The sequence below is a fragment of the Diceros bicornis genome, chromosome 27 (assembly GCF_020826845.1).
Source record: "Diceros bicornis minor isolate mBicDic1 chromosome 27, mDicBic1.mat.cur, whole genome shotgun sequence".
NCBI lineage: Eukaryota > Metazoa > Chordata > Mammalia > Perissodactyla > Rhinocerotidae > Diceros > Diceros bicornis.
The window spans coordinates 44,242,630-44,266,581 of NC_080766.1; the positions used below are offsets into that span (position 1 = coordinate 44,242,630).

Here is a 23,952-nt window from a genome sequence, read left to right on the forward strand (position 1 = left end):
GTGTCTGCCACAGGGGAGGTGTCTGCCATTTTTGATCTTCTTCAGGGCCCCAACGTCATTTACTGAGTCGTGTCTCACTGCTGTCCCACCTGTACCTCAACCCTCTAGGGAAGCACTGTGGTGAATTCCGAGCGGTGGGCTGCAGTCTAATCTGAGAATCTAGGTGAGCCCTGGGGAGGCAGGCAAGGTCCAGACTCATCGGAACACCCCTCTCTCTCTTCCAGCATGCTGGAATTCAGGGATGTGGCCTATAAAATCTTCTGTACTTCCTCTCCCTGAGAAGGCCCCAAAGTGGTTAGAATTAACTTGCCCTCAACCCCCAGGGCCAGTGTGGAAAGACTGTTCTTGGCCAGGAGGGCACAGTTGGTTGCTGTGTATTTGTGCCTCCTTTGATGTACAAGGACCAGTCAGCACACCTCATCCCACCCTGTCACCCAGTTATGGTAAACTGGACCCAGAGGGTGCATGTCCAATGAATGTCACGGGGTCCGGAGAAGAGCGCATCAGAGCTGTGAGGCCGGCATCCCAACCCCACCAGTTCCCACCTCTGCGACCTCCGCCAACCTACTCAGCCTCGGTGAGCTTCAGCGCGCGTGGCTCGGCTCACAGCACTGCTGACCATCATGAGGTCACAGAATCAGGCCAGAGGGTACCAGCGGGTTGCAGGTCACAGCACAGAGTTACCTTGCCCGGTCTTCCCTTTAGGGCAGACCCGAGCTGGCCCAGGTACCCATGGCACTGGTCTGTGGTGCACAGAATGAAGCCTGGCCCCTTGCACAGAAAGATCATGGGTCCGGGATGTCGAGTCAGTGCCAACGTCAAATGTTTTAATGAGCATATCTTCAAATTTACCCTGGCTCCTCATCAAGTGACAAAGTTCCTCTCTGTCCATGTGAGGCGCAAAGGGCCCTTGACTGCAGTAAACTACGTCTGACCTTCCTCTTCCAGTTCAATTACTTCATATCGCTTTTTGGATCTTCTGCTGCATAAAGAGATGTCTAAAAACTCATTTGCTATTAGAAATGGAGTAAACACCAGCCTGGGTTTAGAACTATGGCCTCGGAAACCAACATTTCTTTGTCCTAATAGCACAATCACACAATGCTAATTTAATGATAGCTGAAGGACAGTGGGCATTTGTAAGCATTAACCAGGACACAGTGAACACTGCTACATTTGAAACAGCGTCATCAGCAATGACATTTTAAGATACTCTGAGTTTTGGGACAATATGGTAGCACAGAAGTTCAAAAAATACTCTGTAACTAGAGCCCAAGTTCCTGTTTTAAAACAGAGGCAGAGGGGACGGCATTGTTTAACTTAACACGTTTGATTGTCAAAGAGCTTCAGGCTCATAGGAAAGACCTAAACGACACATTATGAGAAAGTACGAACTACAATGACTTCTCAGAGAAACAGGATGATTACTCTGTTTGCAGTCTGGAATTGAAAGAGGGTATGATTTTCCCAAAAAGAAAGATGGGTAAGGAATTAAACTGACACATTACAATGGTGGCAATTTAAGGGAAATATTCATTGAGCGCACTGAAATGGAAAGGGCTGCCCAAGGGCACAGACCAGCCCGGTGGGCTGAGGTCAAGCTCTGGTGGTTTTGGAATGCCAGGGCCTCCACCCTGGAACTGTGCAAATTGGAGTCACATGATAGGCATTTTCACCAGAGTTGTTTTTATTCCTGGTCAGTGTGCCATTTGATTTTGTTCATCATTACGAGTACATTCCTTAGTAAGTTAAAGAATTACTTCCAGAAAGGCCTTGTAAAGAGTGAAGCGGCTACCTGGGCAGGTAACACATTAAACCTCCGAGATCATTAACACTGGGAGATCTCATTTTCAGCTCAGCTGAGGAAAAGGGAACACTTGAGGGCCTTGGACTTTGGACTTGCCTTGGAGGGATCTGGAAAGGTGTGTGGCAGCTCTTAGACAGGCTGGGTCAGCAGGGCTCCAGGGCGGAAGGAAGGAAGGACAGAGGCAGAAAAGACAGAGGGTCAGCAGGTTTCAACCCCGGCTGGCCACAGACACCACCTGAGGAACATTTAGAAGCAGCGATTCCAGCCACCCGCCCCCTGCCCGCCCCCCGCAATGAAGTCAGAACTCCCTGGGGTGCCATGCTGTTTAAAGCTGCCCAGGCACAGGCTGGGCTGAGTCCCCTGAGCTGGGAAGTGCTGCTGCGTGGGCAGCAGTGGGGCATCAGGCCATTCTGCTTCCCTCACCTGCTCAGGTAAAGGGTCCCAGGTGACACCCAGTAACAGGCCCTGACGCAGTTAGAATTTGAAATAAAAGGAGACCCAAAGCCAGATGTCCTCCCGTGTGCCCCCTTCACAGTTCTGTGGGTGGGTAGGGGGTCGATAGGGGTGTGGGTGATACTGTGATATAAGAAAGAAGAAGATATACTTTGTCTTCATCCATTTCTGGCGCAGAAAACCCTTGGCATTTCCTGAGTAGTAAGAGTGTTAAAGGTGTCTTGTTATTCATAACAACCCCTTTCAACCACTTCTGAGTTTATGTGAATGAGGAGACTCTGGGAAAACACGGAAGGCTGGGGGCTGGTTGCCAAGGAAACCAACCATGTGATTGGAGGGTTGGCACTTTCAGTCCCACCTCCGGACCTCCAGGAGAGGAGAGCAACTGAAGTTTGAATCAGTCACCAGTGGTAAATGATTCAATCAGTCATGCCTACATCATGGAACCTCCATGAAAACCCAGAAGGATGGGACTCAGCTTCTGGGTTGGTGAACACATGGAGGTGCTGGGAGGGTGGTGTGCTCAGAGACCATGGAAGCTCCGAGCCCCTTCCTACACCTTGCCCTGTGTGTCTCTTCATCTGGCTGCTCATTCACATCCTTTGTAATAAACCAGAAATCTAATGAATAAATGGGTTTTCTGAGTTCTGTGAGGCACTCTAGCAAATTAATCCAATCTCTGATCTATAGCCAATCCTCAGAAACACAGGTGACAACCTGGACTTGTGAATGGCATCTGAAGGGGATCGGGGCAGTCTTGCAGGACTGAGCCCTCAACCTGTGGGATCTCATGCCATCTCCAGGTAGACAGTCTCAGAACTGAGTTAAATTTGTGGGACCACTGGTCAGTGTCCTTAGAGAATCAAGTTACCTGCTTGGTGGTGTGGGGAAAACACACACGTCGGAGTGGCCAGCCATCTGGATTTGCCCAGATTGCATGGTTTCCTGGGATAAGAGGCTTTCAGGGTTAACACCAGGACATCCCAGACAAACCAGGATAGTTGGTCTCTGGGGCCTGGCTGTAGACTGTGCTCCCAGGTCATTCTGACACCCTCCCATCTCTCCCCATGCCATGGTTGCCACCTGCTGCCCTGGCCAGCGACCTGCTTGTGTTGGGACCTCAGCGCTGAGTTCTGGATCTGGGGTTGTGTGCTGGCTGTGGCCCAGCTCAGTATCGTTTACCACCCAAACCTCTGAGAGCAGCACCTGCTCCCTGACCTAGCCACCCCCAGCAAGAGGCAGAGGCAGGGTTAGGGCCCACCTGACCCGTGGGGTTAGCTGCGTCCCCGTTCCCAGACAGGTCATGTGGACACTGTGACTGCCCAGCGAGGAGAAACTGCTGAAACACACGGATGGTGCACGATGGAGGTTTCATTAAAAAGGGATAAAACAAAACTCACTAAATGATAGTTCACTGAAATATTCCAGAAACAAATGTTGGGTTGCTTAGATAAATGACGTAAGATTTTGACCCTAATTGAGTCTCCAAACCTGTCTTTAGATCAGGACAATGAAGGAGACACTACCAGAGCTGGAGGGTGGATTTTTGGTCAACAGGCCTGCATGGTCAACCAGAGCGAGGGAGGCACCCGAGCTAGAGGTTTGAGGACAGAGGGGGTGCAGGGCGTCATGAGAGAATTCCACCCACGGTTGTGGAAAAGAAACTATGATTACCACTGATTGTGTAGACATGGATGCATAGGAAAGGAACTGGCGGTGGGTGCCCACCAATGGGACCCAGAGGAAGGAGAGCAGTTCAGGGGAAAGGTGCTGGGCTTCCCTCCGAAGTGCCCGTGTGACACTGCATGGAGGGGTCTACAAGGTTTGGGACTGGAGTGGAGAGTGGGGACCTTCAGTGGGCTGACCATGTGAGGATGGGCTCACCTGCAAGGGGGTTATCAAGAGAAGGGTCGAGACCACGAACATGAAGAGTCACCACCATTTACGGGGTGGGAGACTAGGATGGCCTGTGGCCCAACGTTGTCTGCAAGTGGTTCCATATTGTTCATTTGTGTATCCACACTGTGGATAGATAAAATAAAGCCTGACTCTTTTCCTAGGTGTGGAAGGCTGTGGCACATTAATAGGGTAAAAAGTTCACCTTTGGCTATTCTGTGTCAAATTCGCTTGTTTATGGATAGGGAGAGTCCCAGGAGTGAGGAATGAGTGATGCTAGGAGATTGTAGAGTGATGGGACCTGGTGGGACGTGCACGTGGGCCTTTTCCACACTCCCAGCTTGGTGAGGGGCAGGCATGAGGCCTGGGAGGAGGACGACTCATGGCCTTAGGTGGGATGAGGAAATGCACTGGGGCCCCCAAGATACATAGCGAAGCAGGAAAGGGTGATGATGTCAGAGCAGCTCCGAGCTGGGCCAGGCAGCAGACCAACACACTGAGGTTGGCCCTGAGTGGGAAAGAAAGCTTCCTCTCTACGCAAAGAGGAAGGCAGAAGGATCATCCAGCATGAGAATTATGAGCATTGGAAGATTCCTGGGTGAGGTACTCGGTTTTATTCCTTTAAATCTTGCTCTAAGTTCTGTGCCATGTGCTTTTCCGTCCCAGCACGTGTCGGTTACGATTTTATACTGGCTGTGTGGTTACTCTGTGTGCCTCCAGGAGGGCAGGGGTGGGTCTGTTTCTGTCGAGGTTTGCTTTGCAGTGAATGGCACGGAGCAGTACTGCACTCCGTGAGTGCTCTCTGAATGATGGATGCTTTCTAATCCAGAGTTATGCTTGGATTTTAATAAGGAATTATGTAGATTTAGGAAAAAAAATAAGGGCAAACATCATCTGGAAGTGTTTCTGTATGTGAACATAGACTCACAAACAGGCACCCTACATCCACATCTGCCCTCCTGTCTCAGTCTGTGTGATATGGAGACGAGGGAAAGAGCAAGCACGGGTGTCAGTGTGGAGGATGTTAAAGTATTAGAATCCAGCCTTTTCCCTGGGGACCCCAGAACCTCCCTGCTCTGTGGGGCTCTCACCAGCCACCCGAAGACCCTGGCCCACACCACGCCCACTGAGACAGTGCCCATGGGCGAGCACTGGCACGTCTCGGTTATCGTGCTTGGATACCACCACATACTGTCATTACATGAGACCCGGGCTGGTTCCCTCAGCTGTGTGGCCCTGGATCAGCTGTGACTTTCTGGTCATCCCATGAGACAGCCCCTGAAGAATGCACTTAATTTAAAACTCTCTTCTTGGCTTGGGTTCACCATCCCATTCCCCCAAGAGCTGTGCAGACAGCTGGAGAGGAGGTGAGAGACGCCCATTTCCCAGCTTGCCTCTGCAGCAGGCTCCCCTTCACGGGGCTGCCCCACGTCTTCTGAAAGCTGCCTGGTGGGGGGCAGGGACTGGGCTGGAGAGGGCTATGTGTGCACAGCCAACAGGTGAGGAAGGAGAAGAGAGAGCCCCGCACTACCATTCGAGTCGATGTGGACCCTCCAAGTGTGTACAGAGCAAGGAGGTAGGCAGAGCCCAGCTTCCATGGATAGCGTGTGCAGAAGTTTCATTAATTTATTTCTATACACTTGATTGGGGAACAGTATAAACAATGTAATGTAATTTTATACCCTAAGTTCAAATAGAAATAAAATTGCATCACCTTTAATCAGACACCATCCTAATTTTTACACAGGAAAATACGTATCTGACCTTACAAGACTCAAGCAATTCCTTTTTCAAGTCTCTATGAAAAGTCGTACATATCAGAAAGGAGAGGCTGTCCCTTCTGATGAGTCCATTTAGTCACCTGGCCATATCTGTCATTTTGAGGGCGGAGAAAAACATAGTGGATTTTTGGTTAATAGATGAAATTGTCAAGCGTCAACCATGTCACAGGGCAGGTCACATTCGGCCTGATGGAGGGGACGTGGTTTGGGGTGGTCCATCTGGGCAGTTTAGATGGGCAGTTCTGCTTGTCTTCACCAAGCGTCCCTAACTCTCAGCAAACTTAGGGTTCATGACTGTCGTGGTGGCGCTCTTGAAAAGGGGGTTATCCTGGTGAGAAAAGCAAACAGGACCATCAGTGCAGGGGAGGAGAGCTGGGAGAGGGGTGACCTTCCCTCGGCTTCTGGCCCTGCTGGCAGAGCTTGCCCACAGCGGTGGACACCCTGAGGATGAGCCCCAGGGGAGTAGGGGTGGGGCAGGTATGCAGCCTCAGGTGGATGTCCACGGTCACCCAGGGCGGGGAGGGTGCGCCCCTCCACAGGGACCAGCTGCCCCACCCCCAGGAAAGGCCACTCACGTTGTTCCACTGGGACTTGAGCTTCTCCTTCTCAAAGCGCTTGTATTCCCTGAGGTCGCTCAGATGGGTCAGGGCTTTCCAGATGACCAGCAGGAGGACACCAATGAGCACAACTCCTGCCACAGTGCCCCCGACGATGGCAGCGATGTTGGGGCCCTCCACACACTCTAAGGTAAGGAGGAAGCACACGCACACCAAGCGTCAGGCCCTCCCCAGCTCACTCAGCCCCATGTGTGCCCCGTCCCAGGTCACCGCCCAGTGCTTAGGGTCCCACTGCTGGACTCACGGTGACAGTAGGAGAGTGAACTGGCCAGAGTGGGGGCAGAGCTGGGGACTCGGCCAGGCCCCATGGTTCCAAGTGAAATGTAAAGGCCCCTTGTTTATAGAGAATGTGGGGCCCAGGCTGTCAGGTAACCAGGGCAGAGCCTGGATGAGACATGGGCTGTGAACAGGCTGTGAGCTCCAGGCCACATGGAGGGCCTGGGCCCCACCTGCCCTCCTGGGGTTCCCATCACTGGGAAGGGGAGCTGGGAGCAGGTCTCAGTCCTGCAAGGGCCCCAGTGGACTGCTGGCTCATGCCTGGTGTGGTCACTCCAGTGGCTGGGCCCCCCAGCCCTGTGCTCCTGACCCCTCAGCCTCTCTGAGCCGGAAAGGGTGGCTGTGTAGAGAGTTCGTGCGCTCCACATGCTCCCAGGCACTGCCCGTGTAAAGCCCTTACTCCCCTCTCATCGTGGGTCTGTTTACCCTAAGTCCCTGCCAGCCACACGTGCTTTGTCATTGTCACCCAGTGAAGCTCCTCAAAACTGACCCAGCCCCTGTCCACCTGTTGGGGGCCTGTGGATCCTCCAGCTGTCCCCGGTCTTCCTGATCCCCTCCCTGTGTTCCATCCTAGGGCAGGCTCTGTCCACACCACCCCTGTGACCCCAACCCAGCCCGCGTCCATCCATCTCCACTCTTAAGTGCCTGGATCTCGAAGCAGCCCCTTACAGGTCTACATCCACCTGATCCCTCTCGGCTCTGCATCTGGCTTTTGAAAACAGTTCAGACGTGTGGCTTGCCCTTCTGAAAACCTGCTAACAGTTCCTGGTATGTTTAGAAACAGACCTGAATGCCCACAGGACTCACTGGACTCTATAATGACAAGCACTGGGTGCCCCTGACTGCACATCCTCTATCCCCTCTGTCTGGACACTCTTATGCTCTGGTTTCAACGGCAACGTGTCCTCCTCCAAGAGGCCTTCTGACCTCTGACCTCAGGGATCACCCCCACCTGCAGTCATCTTTGCATCTTGTGACCCCAGGCACAGCCTCCTGCTATCTTGGGCACCAGTGTTCTGACTTGTTAGGGAAGCGTGTCCCCCCACCCCTTGGAACGTGATCCCGTGAAGACAGGGTTGGCATCTTCGCGTCCTTGACCAACTGTGCCCCATATGGATCTGGAACCCAGGGGACAGACAGGTGAACAGCATTTGGGAAACCCCAGTGCCTGGGCTCCCGGGGCCCTTGGATCCCCTCTCCAGGGCTGAGTTGTGAGCACAAGGATTTTCAAAAGCCGATGGGTGATCCTGATGCAGCCACCCCTGGACCAGCTTCTGGACCTGCCGCTTATGAAATAAATAGGAGCAGCCTCAACTGAGTTGGAGTCATGGAGGCCTGCAGGGGGAGCTCTCACTCCATATCATATATCGTCAATTACACCAAACAGGAAGAGACAGACCCTTGCATGTCCCACAGGAAATGAAACAACTTTACTACTGAAGGAAGACTTCTCCCCGCCCGGCAACAGCTCAGCCAATCAGAAAACGTCACAGCTCAGCCAATGAGAAGCCTTTGTAGCCCTGAACTGTAACTTTCCCCCATGGACTTGCCTTTAGAACAGCACCCTTCTCTCCTTTTTCTCTATAAAAGCAGCTCCTCTCCTCTGTTCTCTGCATTTGCCTGTGGTTCACCACAGCCCGCACATCCCGAATTGCAATTCTCTGGGCTATTCCTGAATGAACTCATTTTGTTGGTAAAATATCAGGTGGATTTGCTTTTTAAGTTGACAGGCTTCAAGCCTTGGTCAACCATCAGTGGGAATTGACCAGCCTGGGCCGTGTGGTGCTCAGTGGGGTCCCGTCCTCTGTTTGGAGCAGCGCTGCTGCTAGGGGACAAGCCATCGCTGCACCTCAGCACATTGAGGTAAGGTCAGAGATGTGAGGGAGAGGGCCAGGGCAGAGGGCCATGGTCCTGGACACTCTCCTGACGCTGCCAGACCCATCTTCCCCCCATGGAGAGAGACCTTCGTCTCCAGAGGCCCCATGACTGGAACTCTGGCCTCCATGTCCTGCCCAGCAGGGCCTCACCTCGCCTCTCGTCCACGTGGATGCTGTAGCTCTCCCTCCCGTCCTGCTGCAGAAGTGTGTAGGTCATCCAGCAGCCCTCCGAGTCCTGCTCCTTGCATGTCTTACCCGACCCAGGGGGTTTGTCCAGTAGCCTCAGGTTCTTACACCCCAAACTGCAGTTCTTCTCCAAGGGGCCCTTGTCGAATTTCAGGCACTCAGCACAGGAGCTGTGGTTGAGGCACTGCATGAGTGTGTGTGCAAGAGGGCGTGCACACAGGTGCGGGGGGGGACATGGCTGTGAGGGGTATGTGAGGGGTGAAAAGGTGTGTGTGAGAGGAAGTGAGGGGGTGTGCGGGGGTGAAGGTGTCTGAGGATTTAAGATTGTGTCAGGGGGTGTGAGAGATTGTGAGGATGTGAGGCTGTGTGAGGGGATGTGAGAGGATGTGACAGAGTATGAGAGGGGGTGTGATGGTGTGAGCATGTGACGGGGTGAGAAGGTGTGTGTGAGGGGTGTGAGAGTGTATCCGAGGATATATGAGAGGGTGTGGGGGTGTGAGAAGGGTGGCGGGAGTGAGAAGGGGTGGCAGGGCCCAGATCTGGGCACCGTGTGGGGCTCCCCTGGTCGGGACAGGAGTGGTCGGGGCGGGGCTGTGGGGACGGGGCAGAGGTGCCTGGGGGAGTGAGGAAGGGTGGATTCCCTGGGACCTGGAAGCCCGATGGGTGGGGCCCCAGGCTGGCCCAGGACACCTGGCCCTGAAGGAGGCCACAGGGGTGCAAAGGGAGGAGGTCCGCCTGTCCAGGCCCGAGCATTCCTGGGGTGACAGCCACGCTGTACCGAGCTGAGCACTCACGCAAAGCTGCCGCAGGGTGACGGGCAGCCCAGGCAGTCCTCGCACAGGGGCGGCTGGTAGTTGGCGTCGCACTCGCACACGTTGCAGCGGCACCGGCCGCGGCCGCTGCACTCGACCCCCCGCCGGTTCAGGCAGCCTTCAGTGGACTTTGGGCACTGGCATGCCGAGCCCTCAAAGCCCTCCCGGCACTGGCACTGGCCACATTTGCAGCTTCCCCGCCCTGGAAGACAGTGGGGCCACCACAGACTCACCCTTGTCCCCCCAGACCACCGACCTGGCCCTGTGCCCACCAGGACTGCAGCCAGGATCTACTTCTGCTGCCCCCTGCAGCTGAGCGAGGCCCCCTCAGTCTGTGTGCCTGCCTGTCTGTCCCCAACATCCCATCTGTCCCCGCACACTCACTCTCGCCCCCGCAGACTTGGCCGTCGAAGCGCTCGCAGTTGACATTGTCGCACTCGCAGAACTGCCCGAAGATCTCCTTGTTGGGCACGTCGCTCTTGTGGCAAATACACTGCCCGCACACGCAGTCCCCCAGCCCTGAGCAGACGAGGGAGTTGTTGTCCTTCCGGCAGCTTCCTTCCAGCTCCTGGCTGCTCCGGCCCTGCGTCTGGCACTCACAGTTCTTCCCAATGTAGCCGGCATCGCACCTGGGGCGAGAGGGTGCAAGGTCAGGGCCCCTCCCGAGGATGATGCAGGCGAGCCGCCCCTTCCTCCAGGACCACAGGCCCTCTGCTGAAAACACCGCTCCTGCAGTCTCGCTGCCCCGTGGGGTGGGGTGTGGCCCCGTGCCCATCTCACCTGCAGATGCCACACTCCATGGAGCCCTGGCCCCGGCACAGGCTGCGGTCCCGGCTCTCGTCCCGGCAGTGGCACTCGCACTGGGGTAGGACCTGCACGGTCACTGTGTCTGAGAAGCCCAGCGCCCGGATGACAAACGACTGCTCCTGGACGCACTCGGCGGCCGTGACCTTCACCTGGAAGGTGATCTGTGGCGGGGAAGGGCAGGGCTCAGGTGAGGCCGGGACACCAGGGTCACGACCCTCCTCCCATCTCCTTGCCCAGCAGCCTGGACACAGATGCCCCGGGGCTAGCGGGGTGAGAGTGTGCCTCCTCAGCTCCCGGGTTGGGGGGACACCAGCCTCTGCAGGTGACCTGGGTGGGAGCAGATTGAGGTGGGGTGAGGGGAGAACACGGAACATTCCAGGTTTCTCCAGGACTTGGGGTTTAAGGTGAGAGAAGAGAGAATGAGGGAGAGGTGGAAACTCAGAGGCTGCGATGAAGGAACACGGCAGCAGCAGGCCCTGCAGAGCTCTGCAGAGCCCACGGTGCTCCCCGCACCACCATCTTCGGGCCTGGACTCAGGCTGGGGTCTTTACAGTACTTTTTGTCATACGTGCGTTGAAAGGGATTTGAAAGTGACTTTGTGAAGGACATGTACTTCGTCCTTAACCAGCATGTCAAGGTACCAGAATCCCACGGGAAGTCCTAGGATCTGGATATGGAGTTGTGTTCTGACCCTGAATCAAGGATCAAGATCCTTCCCAGGAGGAATCAAGTGGGACAGAGCAGGGTCCCCGCCCCCCACACCTCACACCTGAAGCAGCCGCCAGCTCTGAGCTCCGGGGAGCGCTGGTCTCAAGAGCAAACCACACCCCGTGTCAGTGTAAGTGATCCGCACAGGTGCATTAGGATAGAGCAGAGATATCAGGAAAGTGTGTAAGATGCAACCAGCCACATAAGGTGGAATGGAGTCCCATGTGGATCACCCGGTGTGAGGGGGAGACAGTCTGCTACAAATTCACAGGCGACATTTAGTAAGTAACGTATTTGAGGGAATTCCAGTGTCGTATTTAAAAATGGATAAAAGCACATATTTTGCTGAATATTAGGTCACAGCCAGCGAAAGGAAAACTTTAATTGTTGTGGTCATAATAAATTTAAACTATTAGGGAAATAACTCAGTGCCTATTTATAATCACCTTTTGGCACCCATGCTTTGATGTCTTTGTCAAAAAACATAAGAAAACACAAAAATCAAGGAAAATAACCCAAACTAGATGTGTAGTGTGCAGAAGAAATGCCCTTCTTTGCAGGGACGCGCTGTGTCCAGGGTCTGCCGCCAGGGGGCGCTGCCATGGTCATGAGTTTGTGTACCCCAAGGAGTCTTGTGTTGATAACTAGGACGCCCTATGCCAAGGAGTGCCGGCTGCCTGCTCCTGTCCTCAGCAGTAAGACAACAGCTCACACAGGGAACCTTGGCCGCCTCCCAGAGGATTTGAAAGGAAGGGAACGGAGCCGGCTGTGGACATTTGCTCCTGCCCCTCACTTGTCCCCGTGTAAGCCAGTCTGCCTGCACTTCCTTCTGGCTGTCATGGGGACAGAACTTTCCAGAAGGTCAGGATGGAACCTTACTGGGACGTTGATCTGGACGCCGTTGCAATCCCCTCTGGGCTGGTTCACATTCGATACCCCGTTACTGCAGAAGGAGTCGTAGGTGACTGTCAGGGTGTCAGGGAGGGTGCTATGATCCAGAAAGACCCTGGAGGAGAGTTCCTGTGGGCAAAGAGCAGCCACCACCGATTAGGGAGGACCCTCCCACTGTTCTCTGGCTCTTCCTGGCTGATGGCTTGCACACCTCTCTGTCATCTCCCTCCCTCCACCCACAGGCCCACTGAGAGCTGGGTAGGGCCCAGGTCCTGTGCTCTGTGCAAGCGGTGGTGGTGGGGTTACCAACAGCATGATCCCCCCCGCAATACAGACCAGTGAGGAGACTGACATGGAGACAGATCACAGCCCCATGAGAATGGGGGCTTGACCTTCCCTCTCACCACTGACTCCCCAGTGCCTGGCACAGGGTAGGAGCTGGAAGAACTGTGTGAGTGAATGAGAGTGAGAGATACAGACAGACAAAGAGAGAGACAGACAGATGTAGAGACACAGAGAGGGAGAGACAGAGAGAGATGAACAAACACAGAGACAGAGAGAGAGACAGAGAGGTAAACGAGCCAATGATGGTGGCACCATCGGTGCAGAGGCAGAAACCCCACAGGCAGTGGCTGGAGATCAGGAGGGCCTGCTTGGGCGCCGAGGGCTCTAAGTGGGTGCAAAAGGAAAGGGAGCCCCTCAATGGGCTCTAACTTAATCAGTGGCATCAGCGTTTATCCAGTGCCCTGGGCTGTGCCTGGTGAAGCCACTAGGACCTTGGGCCTGGAAGGGGGCCTGGCGCTGGTGGTTCCGGGAAGGCACTGGTGAGGGTCTGGGGTGACACATACCATGCCATCAACCAGAGAGGACGCAGCTGCCCTGTGGGAAGTGCAGGGTCAGTATGTCCAGAAGGCCTGAGGGTGGCATAACAGGCAGGGGGCTCTGTTCTCCAGACCACCCTTCTGTTGACCTGCAGCGGGGAGGGTGTCTTTGCTGACCCCCCAGGGCCCTCAGCCAAGCCCCCTGGGGGACTCACATTGTAGGCCTTCTTAATGAGCTGGACCACGTTGCTGGAATCCTCTGACAGCTCCCCGACCGCCGACTTGGGGATGATCTCGGTGAGCTTCTGTTGGGCAAGACCAGGTGGTCACCACTAGACCTGGGGCCACAGAAACATCAGTGTGCCCTCGGATTTGTAACACCCCAGGGGGTTTCCCTCTCCCTTGCACAATGGCTCACACAATCCCCCACGCCATTTCTGACTGTGTTTAGTTAAGTCAGCACAAGGTCAGCTGTGTGCTGGTAATGGTTAACAACCGGCTCTCGGGAAGAAAAAAGCCCTGTGTTGTAGGGTTTGCCCATTTCTTTGGTGTAAATACTCCACCTTGGTGGATTTCCAGCAGTGACGTCACTGAAGGCAGAGCTGGGAAGAAGTGCCTTGCCACCATTCGATACTGTCCCCACCATGCAGATGTGACAGGCACAAACCATCGTGGGGCATAGGTAACTGAAAAATGTGCCAGAACCCTCAGGAAGGGATGAGCTCTGAGCACTTTAAGGAGTTGATATAATTGAATTTTAATAATGACTGTGCTAAGCAGCAATGTGACAGTCGGCTCTGGCAGGCTGGGTCAGCGGTCCACTGATGCCCCGGGGTGGGCAGGCCCGGGCGACCGTAATGCAGACAGGCCTGGGGCAGCCTCCAGGAACCTTTGTGTCCTCCCTCCCCTCACACAAGCCTTAGCTGAGTTCAAGGGTCACGTCGTCTTTCACGGAAGATCGCGCCATCACTTTGTCTTACAGAACTGATGGTCGGGTCGCTTCCCTGCCCCAGAGCCCTTCCGTGACTCCCCAGAATGGAGTCCAGTCACTTCCACAGGGCTCAGAGGGACCATCACAGCCTGGCCACCAGCCCCCTGCAGCCTCCACTGCCCACTTCCCTAGGTCCCAGCCTCGGGACAGGCCCTGTGCTGGGGGAGGCTGGGGTCTTCCACGGCCTGTCCTGGCCACCTGCTCTCCACTCGGTGCAGAAACACGCACCGAGGCGGGTCCAGCGTCTGCTGTCCCTACAGGCTATGGGTCTCCTTGACACCCCTCCCCCAGGAGCCCTGTGACAGGGAGTCAGGGAACTAAGGCTCAGAAAGGCCTACGACCTGCCCAGGGCATTGTCCATGCTAGCGGGGACAGGGTTTGGGGTTCAAGTCTACTGTCCAGCTTCTCCCCCATTACCAAGCTGTCTTCTGGAACACAACTCCTGCTGCTAATAGCAACTTACTGGGACCTGCTACGACCCCATGAGGAGGGCACCATCATGTCCCCATAATGCAGCCAAGGACACGGTGGCTGTGAGGTCCTGACCTGATAGTGCTCACGAAGCTAATGCGGGCTGGTGGTCCGTGGCCCTGCTGCACCTGGCCCCTGCTGAGTGGAGCCACTGTCACTGTGGCTGGGCAAGCTGCCAGCACCCGCCCCGGCGGGTCTCCTGAACACTGCCCCCTCCCCCTCCTCTGTGTCCCCCGCAGGGTCCTGTCCCCACTCTGGAGTCCCGGAACACCACGGCAGGAACTGCTGGTCTCACCGGTGGCCCCCAGCAGGCGCCCCACAGGCAGAGGCAGCAGCAGGTCCCCAGCCCGCAGCAGAGAGGTGGACGGGACGTAGGGCCGTGAGGGGCCAGGAGGCTCCCACAGCCACAGAGCAAGGAGGAGGCCGCCCAGCTAAAGTGCAGCCCATGAGGACACACAAACACAGCACGTAAGACACAAACAACCGAGACCGAAAAGAGCGAAGAAGAATGGAAGAGAAACTGCTGTGGGGACAGAAGCAAGCTCCCTCCAGAGTGTCACGCTCTGGAGGAATTTAATAAGAACAGTAACCCAGTAACGTCAGGACAGAGCCGGGGCTGCTGAGGCAGAGAAGGAGGAAGTGCTGTCAGTGGTAAAGCATTGGTTTCCGTGCGGAGACAGCCGCTGCGGGGCCCGGGCTCCTGGTTACGCGGGTGTGCCGCCTCGAGAAATGCCCAGAGTGTCGCTCGAGGCTGGTGAAGGCTCCTGTGTATTCTCATAGTGCGTGAAGAGTGCTCACATTCACACGTACGTGGCCGTAAAGAAGAAAGTTTCCCTAAAGTGAAGCGCGGGATCTGCTGACCCAAAGACGTGCTGTGTTGTGGCAAAAACGGAAATGTCACAGCTAAGACGACACACGCTGTTAATGTGACTGAGTGTCACGGACAAACACTCCTTCTTTCATCCACATAAATGTCCTGTGGCCCAAAGAGGCTTCGGGCTCCTCACCTGCAGTGTTCACGCCCGAAACCCGTGGCCGACCAGGTGGCTCCCACCAGGCCGCTTGTCCACTCGCCCAGGCTGCGGAAGCAGAACTCAGCCTGTGGCAATGCTGGATTTTGTCATGTTTCAGCTGAAATGCCCCTGTCCCCCATGTTGCTTAAGATCCCGACTCCATTTACCTTGTAGGTTGCCACCATTCTACTGGTCACAGCGAAGATGGGCTGGATGTTGCTTTCAGCCAGTTTGTGGGCCAGTTGGCCCACCGACGGGTAGTCCTGGAGAGGAGACACCTGGTCAGACAGCCCCGGAGGCCAGGGACGAGCCGTCCAGGCTGCCCGTCTGCTCCTGCCTGACAGAAGTGAAAGCCCAGGGCTCAGTGCCACCCATGGGACCCTTTGAGTGATGTTTACAAATGCATAAAACAATAGGATTACGAGGGAAACCTGGTGATACTAAACAATGTTGAGAAAGTATCAGAGGGAGTGATTGTCTCTTGATCGGTGCCCTGAAAAGGAAATCTAGTGGCGAGTGACCCCTCCCAGACGTTCAGATGGACATGAGAGTCAAGAGTATTCTGAGGTGTCCCCACCTGTGGGGCGCTGGGCAGATCCCTCTCTCCTACTGGGGGCAGATCTCAGACACCAGCCCAGCACCACAACAGGTGGCACTGTTTTCATATTTGAAGGACATGCTTAGCTGCAGGCAGAGGTTCATAGAACTTCCAGTACCACTTTTTCCTGTTCAGGTCGTGGATCCCACATTATCCACCCACACCCCAGAGTCTGTACGCCCCGGGTGAGAACCCCGGGTGGTACCACCTCTCAAGTCCTGTGCGGCACCCGGAGTTTGTGATTCCAGGGTGCAGAGCATCATTTCCCCGCAGGGGAGGGCAAACTCCTGGGAGAGGTGGTGTCTGAGCTCCCCGTGCCCTTAATACTGCACCTCCACCAGGAGAGCCCTCACACAACAAGCCTGTCTTCGCCCCAAGTCTGGGGCCCCTCCTCACACCCCTGGACTCCTACCTGTGCTCTCTCTGCTGCACTTGGACGCAACCTGGCCTCCCAGAATCCCTGAGGCAGAGCCACAGACAGCGCCAGGGGGGCCCCCCATCCCAGGTGTTCCCTCCTGAGTCCCTTGTGCTGTCCCCACTCCTTCCCAGGATACCACGGATGGGGCACTCACGAATTCGTTGCTGCGTTTGTACATGTTGTCCTCCAAGTGGCAGCGGCCGTCGTTGGGGGTCAGGATGGCGCCCAGCTTCCCGTCGCCTGCAAAGTGGAAGCCGTCGTCTGTGGCGAACACCAGCAGCCGCGTGACATTGCGCCAGCCAATTTCCTCCTGAGAAGAAGAAGGAGGGATCCTGCCTTGGTTTCCCCTGTGGGGCCCTTGCAGAGAGGAAAGGAGGTGGAGCTCTGCGCGATGGCCTTGAGGTGGCGCTGTGCCCGCCCCATCATGGGTTTTCTGGGAGCAGGACCCAAGCCGGGACCAGCTTCTGGACTCGGGGTCCCCGTGTCCAGTCTGGATTCCAGCGCCCTGGGGGTTCTCGAGTAATGTCTGTAGGACAGCTTCCCAACACCCCAGTGAATGTTGGGGCGCTGAGGGGAGTGGAAATGCACGTTTCAGTTTAAACATACATCCTCTGTGGCCCGATCAGTTCAGACCTGGGAGTAAAGCCTAAGGACACATGCCCACAGGAGGAAAGGACGCCCTCACAGACATGCTTATGACAACGTAAAAACACCACCAACACAGAAGAGGACAGAGCCTAAGGGACACTGGCACTGGGGAGAGGAGCCCGCCAGGACACGTTAGCAACACCCATGTCACACACCGTGATGTCACACGAGAATGAGTGTGTGTCTGTGATACAAGGACAAGCTGCCCGGGCCCCGCGGAGAAGCTGGCAGGTTGGAGTCTGCTTTGTGAAGGTGGCAGCACTGCATGGTTTCAAAAGCGGGGTAGATGGTACTGTCACCTTCCCATCACAATGCAGAGGGTGGGGCAGGTCCCGGCTGGACTACGCAGGCGAGGGGTCAGCACGGGGGCTGGGGGATGGCCACTGGGGCGAGGGGCAGGCCAGACGCCATCACTTAATCACACAACGTGTGGGAGACAGGTGAGGACGCCCCCTCTTCCCTGAGGGGCGCCGGGGGTAGAGGGTGCTTCTGCTCCAGGAACCCCCAGGCTCCGGCTGCTCAGTGGTCTTGCTTTACAAGATCACTTGCTTATATTTAGGCTTCAAAAGATCTGCCCAGGGTGACAGCTAATAGTGAAATCTATGTGTGATTGGCAGGGCTGGGAATGGGGGGCTGCTCACCCAGGCCCAGGCTCCCAGGGGGGGTCCGGCTCAAATCCCGAAGGGGATCTGGCGGCCGGTGAATGTGGCCCCACGGCTGCAGGATGGAGGCCCCCAGGTTTGGGGAAACCCAGGGACGGGAGCCAGGACGGGGGCCTTACCGGGCACGCGGCCACTTGCATCATGGCGTCCAGCCCACCCTCGGGGGCGTCCAGGTTTCCAGAGATCAGCTGCTTCCCGACCTCTGTCTGGAACTGTTTGGAGTTGTCGGTGAGCTTCAGCACGTGCCTGAAGGCAAACGGGGGCTGGCACTCCTTCTCCTTGTTGGGGCACGGGTTTCTCAGCTTCTCGGGGTGCGTGTTGACGAAGGGGAGCACCGTCTTGTCCACGAAGGACCCGAAGCCTGAGGGTTGGGGGGATGAGAGGGAGAGACCTCGGTTTCCTTCCCCCGTACCAGGGCAGATGACCCGCATGTGCATCCACAAGTGTGCACACGTGTGATCACGTATGTATGTGAATGTGTGCATACGGTGTGTGAGCATGAGTTCAGGGGTCTCAGTGTGTGTGCGTGTGTCCCTGCACATAGAGACAACAGCTCAGAAGGAGGCAGAGGTGGGAGTGAGACATGTGTGTGTCCCTTACACACTCATGTGTCCAACTTGCAGTTTGTGAATGAGTCTGCTTGTCAAGTGCTGACCCCCTCAGCCCGGCAGAAGGGGCGGTGTGGGTTTGCTGCGATTATTGCTTTGATGGTATCCTCACTGCGTAGTCTGTATACTTTTGTGGTCTTTAATTTTTTGATATGTGGAGTTATTGTCTTTTAAACATATCAAAGAACAAACAAAAGGAGACGAAAGGAAAGGAGAGGAAGTGGAGGGGCCGGATGGTGTCCATAGTGTCAGGGGAGCCAGTGGCCAGTGCTGGCCCTGGCGAGGATGCCCCCGGGGAAACTGTGTCTAGAGCCAGCAGTGCCCTGCCCCTCGGGATTGGGTGGGTAGAGGTGTGTGGGCAGCAGGGCCAACCAGGATTCAGGGTGGGACTGAGCAGGTCAGCCTCACCGATGCGGCCAGACTTGGTGATTTCATTGAGGGCCTGGAGCAGGTCACCTCCCAGCTTCTTCACGTTGATGAGGTCGTCGAGCATGGAGTAGGACAGGTCCATGAGGTAGTACAGGTCGATGGGGTGGCCCTCGACCCGCCGGAAAGTCACATTGAATGCAGCTGCCTGACCTGCCGGCAAAGACGGCAGAGAGTGAGGGGTCAAGTCAGTTTGGGCAACGCTGATTTAAATGGTTACTCAGGTTTCTTGGCTGCACGACTTCTCAGAGCCTTTACTCTGCCAAGAGCACCTGGCCTTCTGAGATGGGGTAGAATAGTGTTTTCCAGATGGTTTGTTCTCCCTTTTGAAGGACACAGAGAACACAGGGAAAAAGAGACACTGGACACACAGGCAGGACAGCAGATGCCGGGGGCATCCTCCTAGGGCAGAGAGGAGGGGGCTGTGGGGGAGCTCAGACTTTGGTCTCGAGGTTCCCAGCAGTCCTGGGCCTCCCCTGGCCTACCTTGCTGTCTGACCTGGACACATGGACACATGCCCATCGGGCAGCCCTGGCACCCCAGAGCACGGCTGTGCTCCTGCCCAGAGCCCCGCCCACAACAACAGACATGCAGGGGCCGCTCACCCCCAATGGAGGCCAAGCCTACCTGGTCTCAGGTAGAGTGTCACTTTCTGTGGGGACAGCTGCTTCTGGCCCCCCACTAGGTCATCCTGGGTCTCGGCGAGACTCCTGGGGTCCATGATGTCATCAGGGGCACAGCCTTTCATTAGCAGTTGCTCCCGTGTGTCACATCGGTGGGACTCAGGCTCCCCTCGCCCAGTGAAGTTCTGGGGGGAGTTGGATCAGGAGGAACACAGAGAAAATGGGGGGGCCGACACTGTGGGTGCTGCGCAAGGCTGACCTTCCTCATTTGCACCCAGGATTCAAGACACAAGTCCCTGTGGGGGTTGGGCCAGGGATCTAGACAGCCAGCCAGGAAGACACCTGCCTCCAGGTGGGACGGCCTCCCCACGAGGCTCCCAGATCACAGCAGAGCCCGAGGAGCAGGCAGCTTCCTCCTTATGGCCTCCAGCAGCAGAAATATCTCGAGAACCACTGTCTCCAGCCCCAGGCTGACCCACAGAGGGGAACAGTACCCTCAGATGGCCCCAGAGCCAGGACCAGCCTTGGCATCACCTGGCATCTGGTCCTGGATTTTCAAGTCCTTCATCAGCAGAACCTTTGTCAGAGGAAGCAGCTCTCTCCCCCAAGGGAACATGTGTGTCCCCTCTCAGCTTGCATGGCAGCCCCAAGGCACCCTGGGGCCCCCCCAGGAATCCTGGAACACAGGTGGGGGCTCTGGGCCAAGCCCCTAGCAGTTCAGAGGGAACCAGCCAGAGAGGAGTGTCAGGGTCCTGGTCCAGGACGCTGTCCTCGTGACCACTTTGTCCCCCATGAAGACTCCTGGATTCTGATGCGACAGGGAGAGAAAGGGCCACATTCCGTGGTCCTGACCCTGGGCCAGAGCCTGCTGCGCCCCAGGGAGGGCGTGCTGAGAATACGGGTGGCTGAAAAGCACAGCTACACGTCTCTGCTTCCTTTCACAGAAGGAGACTAGGGAAGAGTAACCCAGACACGCAGGAGGCTGGCTAGGTGCAGGGGCCACGGGGCCTGCGAGGGGCCGGGGAGGGGGCGCACTTCCTGAGCTGCCTCTGCATTGTGTTTGCTTTTGGAACCCTGTCAATGCTGTAAGTCCTCGAGAGATAAAATTAAATCAACAGAATGGAGAAGGAACATCCTCTAAACTGTAATCCACAGAGAAACAAATGAGCCCTCGTATTTCAGATGAGTGTGATGAGCTCAGGAAGGGAAGGGCTGAGAAAAATGAATGAGAAAAAATAATGATGTGTGTGGGTGTGTTTCCAAGAAGACTTGCAGGGTAGAACCTGAGGAGCCCTCGGGGGGGGGGGGGTGTGTGGTCAGGTTCTGTGGTCCCCGGGTAGGGGGTTTTGGTCAGGATCTGGGGATCCCCCATGGAAGGAGGGCATGCTCAGGATCTGGGGTCCCCCAGCGGAGGAGGTCGTGGTCAGGCTCTGTGGTCCCCGGGTAAGGGGCTGTTGTCAGGACCTGGGGATCCCCCAGGGGAGGAGGGCATGCTCAGGATCTGGGGTCACCCAGAGGAGGAGGTCGTGGTCGGGATCTGGGGTCTCCAGGACAGGGGAGCTTGGTCGGGATCTGAGGCCCCAGGGGATTGGGCCTTCCCCAGGAGGAGGGTGTCCTGGGACAGGGCTGTGACTCAGGGACCCAGGAGTCCCCTGCGCCCTGGCTCTCTTGGGGCCTCGGCCCCTCCTCCCAGGGAGCCTCCAGGAAAACACAAAGAAACTGAAGGCAACAGGGAGTTAGGGCCCCAGTAGGGACCTTCTCAGCCTTCTCTGTGCTCTGAGAGCTGGACTCTCTCTCACTTCCCTACGGGCCTGGGCTGCGGGGCACAGGGGCTTGCAGCTGGCACTCCCGCAGCGTCTCTTCCTGCCTCTCTGCTCAGGGATCCTGCCTCCTGCTTCCAGGGGCCCATGGGCGCAGCGCCTGGCCGGACCCAGCACAGCCACACGCACGGGTCCGCCTCCCCCAGGCTGCCCTGGCACGGGCCGTGTGTCTGTCTCAGATTCCTGTGGACTCCGGGCTCCTGCCCCGCTAGACGACGCAGTGGTGAGGCTCCTGGATGCCAGCAGTTTCAGAGGCAGAGAAAGGGGGTCCAGCCCGGGAGGTGGGAAGGCGGGAAGGGCAGGCCAGGCGTGAGGACCCTCGGGCCGCTGACGCCATCCAAGGTGGCTCTTACCAGCTTCTGACACCAGGTGCAGCCGGGCCCCGACTCTATGCAGTCCCGGCACGTGCTGACCTTGTATGTGGTGCACTCCTGGGAGAGGGCTGGGGAGACGAGACAGGCCCCGTGAGCAGCGCTGGCCGACCCCACGCAGAGAGCCGGCAGCCACTTGGGGGCTGGGACAGTGGATGGGGGGTGACTGGACGAGCAAGCCCGCAGGCAGGGTGGGTGGAGGAGAGTCAGCAGGGTGACCAAGAAGGATGGGAGGAAGCCAGGGAGCACGTCTCTGCCAGGCTGCTCCTCCTGGGGGCCTCCAGGACAGGGGGACCTCCACGTCAGCCCCAAATGGAGGGGCAGAGTGTGGGGAGACAGGCCTGCGTGTGGGACCGGCTCCCCGGGGCACAGTCTTTCCTGAGCTGCCCCTGGAACCTCAGTCCAGGAGGATGGGAGGGCAGGCCCTGTTCTTTCTGACCCAGAATATTCCACAGAACTCACCGGACCTGAGGGAGAGCAGACCCACCAGGGTGAGCAGCAGGGAGCGCTGGCACAGCATGTCCTGTGGAGGGAAAGGGTCTTGGTGACAGGGCCTCAGACCCCGGACTCTTGTGGCGGATCGCCCGTGGAGCTGAGCTCCTCCGTGCCCGTCTGGAGTTGCAGAGCAGGGAGGGCCCTGTCCCCGCTGCCAGGAGGCGTTTAGCATCTGGGGGAGGCCAACACAGGTCAGTCCTTCTGACTGCCCTGCAAGGGGCTGTGCTGTCAGCAGGAAAGGAGGCCTGAGTGGGGCAGTGTGGGCTGCCAACCCTGCTGAGCCCAGCCGGCCTCCAATGATGAGCAGGAAGTGGGCCTTCTGCCAGTGACACACGTGTGCACGCATGTGAATACCACACACACGCACACACACCACACTCCCACACACACCACAAACTCATGCACACACATACACACCACACGCACCATGAACACACACACGTGCATACATGAGAATACGTGCACACACCAGACACACCCATACATGTGGCGCCACACACTGTCTGGGTCAGGGCCCTGTGTGGCCTTTGTGCTCCCAGAGTCCTCAGTGAATTGAGGGCTGAGCTCAGAGCAGAGACACGGTTGGCCCAGGCCTCCTGGCGGGTGGCAGAACCAAGACTAGGAAGAGAAGCAAACCCTGAGCACCCACGGGTGCCAGGATTGTGCCAGCTGCCTGCCCCGGGGAGGTAGGACTGTGCAGAGCCATTGCCTGCCTTGCCCGAGGCCACCAGCTCTGGGTGACCATTATTTCGTTTTTCTTGATCCATACCAGCTGTCCTTTAAAACCCAGTGCCTGGGGTACGGTGTAGACAGGGCATTCGCCATAGTGGCTGATTCAGTCGTCACCAACTGGTCCTGATGCTCCAGAGGCATGAGCATAGAGGCGGAGCCGGAGGCCTGGCATGCTGGTTCTGCTTCCAGTTCTTAGAGGCAGAGGCAGGGCCTTCTAACCCCCCACCCACTGGGCAGGGAACAGCAACAGTGATGCCACCCTCTCCGAGATGCCATCCCCTTCCCTCCCCTGGAAGTGCCCTTGAGAGGGGGCTGCTGATCCAGTTGGGCCCAAAGCAGCAACGCCCCCTCCAGGTCAGCTCCCAGAGGGGTGGCAGGGCTGCCTGGTGGGTGGGACCCCAGGCTGAGAACCTGTAGCTGGCTGTGACCTTTTTATCTGACACCAAGAAAGCAGAGAGGTTGCTAACAAGCCAGCAAGCAGGGGGTAGCAGGCAGATAGGGGGCCGTGTTTGATCAAGAACAAAGATCAACACGGCTCACTTAGGGCAGGCTCTGAGGCTACTGGGGCGCCCTGCCGCCCAACACACTGTCTAATGGTGGTGGGCCAGCAGGGTGGCCTCAGGGCCCCAAGCCTGGGTGGGCAGACCCGGCCGGCAGATGCCCCAACCCAGGCTCCGTCTGTTTCAAGGTAGCGTGGTCCCTGCCATGGCCTTCGGGGTGCGTGTGGTCCCCTGCGGGGCTCCCGCCCTCGCCTTTGCTGTGCTGTAACCCCCACATCTGCACTAGGGCTCTGGGATGGAGAAGGACCAGCCAGGGCCTCCCGTGGGGGTCCTGCCGCTTAGAGGCCCCACCCAGCTCCAAGATCCTGTCTTTTGGGAGGTGACCCTGCTCTCTGATGGTCCCCATGAAGGTTATAATCGGGACCCAGAACTGTCAAAACAGAACCCTGGATCCTTCCTGTTTGGGTCAAAAGCAGAACTCACACCCTGCTCGGGCTTCCTGGGTCACAGCAGTGGCGAGCGGGGGAGGCAGTTTCGGTTCACTCCAGGCCCACTCCATTGTGAAAGCCCTGTGTCTAACCATCGTGGGGGCCCGGGGCTCAGGCTGAGGCCGGTCATGGCCAGTCCCGGCTCTCCATCTGGGT

General features: G+C 57.0%; 1 protein-coding gene across 3 annotated transcripts in view; it reads right to left on the reverse strand.

Moving 5' to 3' along the window:
• Positions 1-6,179: 6,179 nt before the first annotated feature.
• Positions 6,180-23,952, reverse strand: part of ITGB2 (integrin subunit beta 2) — a 42,865-nt gene continuing 25,092 nt past the window's right edge. For 2 of the 3 annotated variants that reach the window (XM_058523274.1, XM_058523273.1), the window contains exons 2-16: positions 22,044-22,104; positions 21,564-21,652; positions 19,395-19,575; positions 18,750-18,920; positions 17,853-18,094; positions 16,578-16,733; positions 15,575-15,670; positions 13,148-13,237; positions 12,100-12,240; positions 10,486-10,673; positions 10,090-10,334; positions 9,688-9,907; positions 8,858-9,063; positions 6,513-6,679; positions 6,180-6,265 (exon numbers count right to left, since the gene is read on the reverse strand). In XM_058523274.1, the coding sequence (XP_058379257.1) occupies positions 6,203-6,265; positions 6,513-6,679; positions 8,858-9,063; positions 9,688-9,907; positions 10,090-10,334; positions 10,486-10,673; positions 12,100-12,240; positions 13,148-13,237; positions 15,575-15,670; positions 16,578-16,733; positions 17,853-18,094; positions 18,750-18,920; positions 19,395-19,575; positions 21,564-21,652; positions 22,044-22,101 (2,313 nt within the window). In that variant the 5' untranslated portion in view covers positions 22,102-22,104 and the 3' untranslated portion in view covers positions 6,180-6,202. The remainder of the gene's footprint in view (positions 6,266-6,512; positions 6,680-8,857; positions 9,064-9,687; positions 9,908-10,089; positions 10,335-10,485; positions 10,674-12,099; positions 12,241-13,147; positions 13,238-15,574; positions 15,671-16,577; positions 16,734-17,852; positions 18,095-18,749; positions 18,921-19,394; positions 19,576-21,563; positions 21,653-22,043; positions 22,105-23,952) is intronic. The other variant, XM_058523275.1, reaches the window with a different exon arrangement.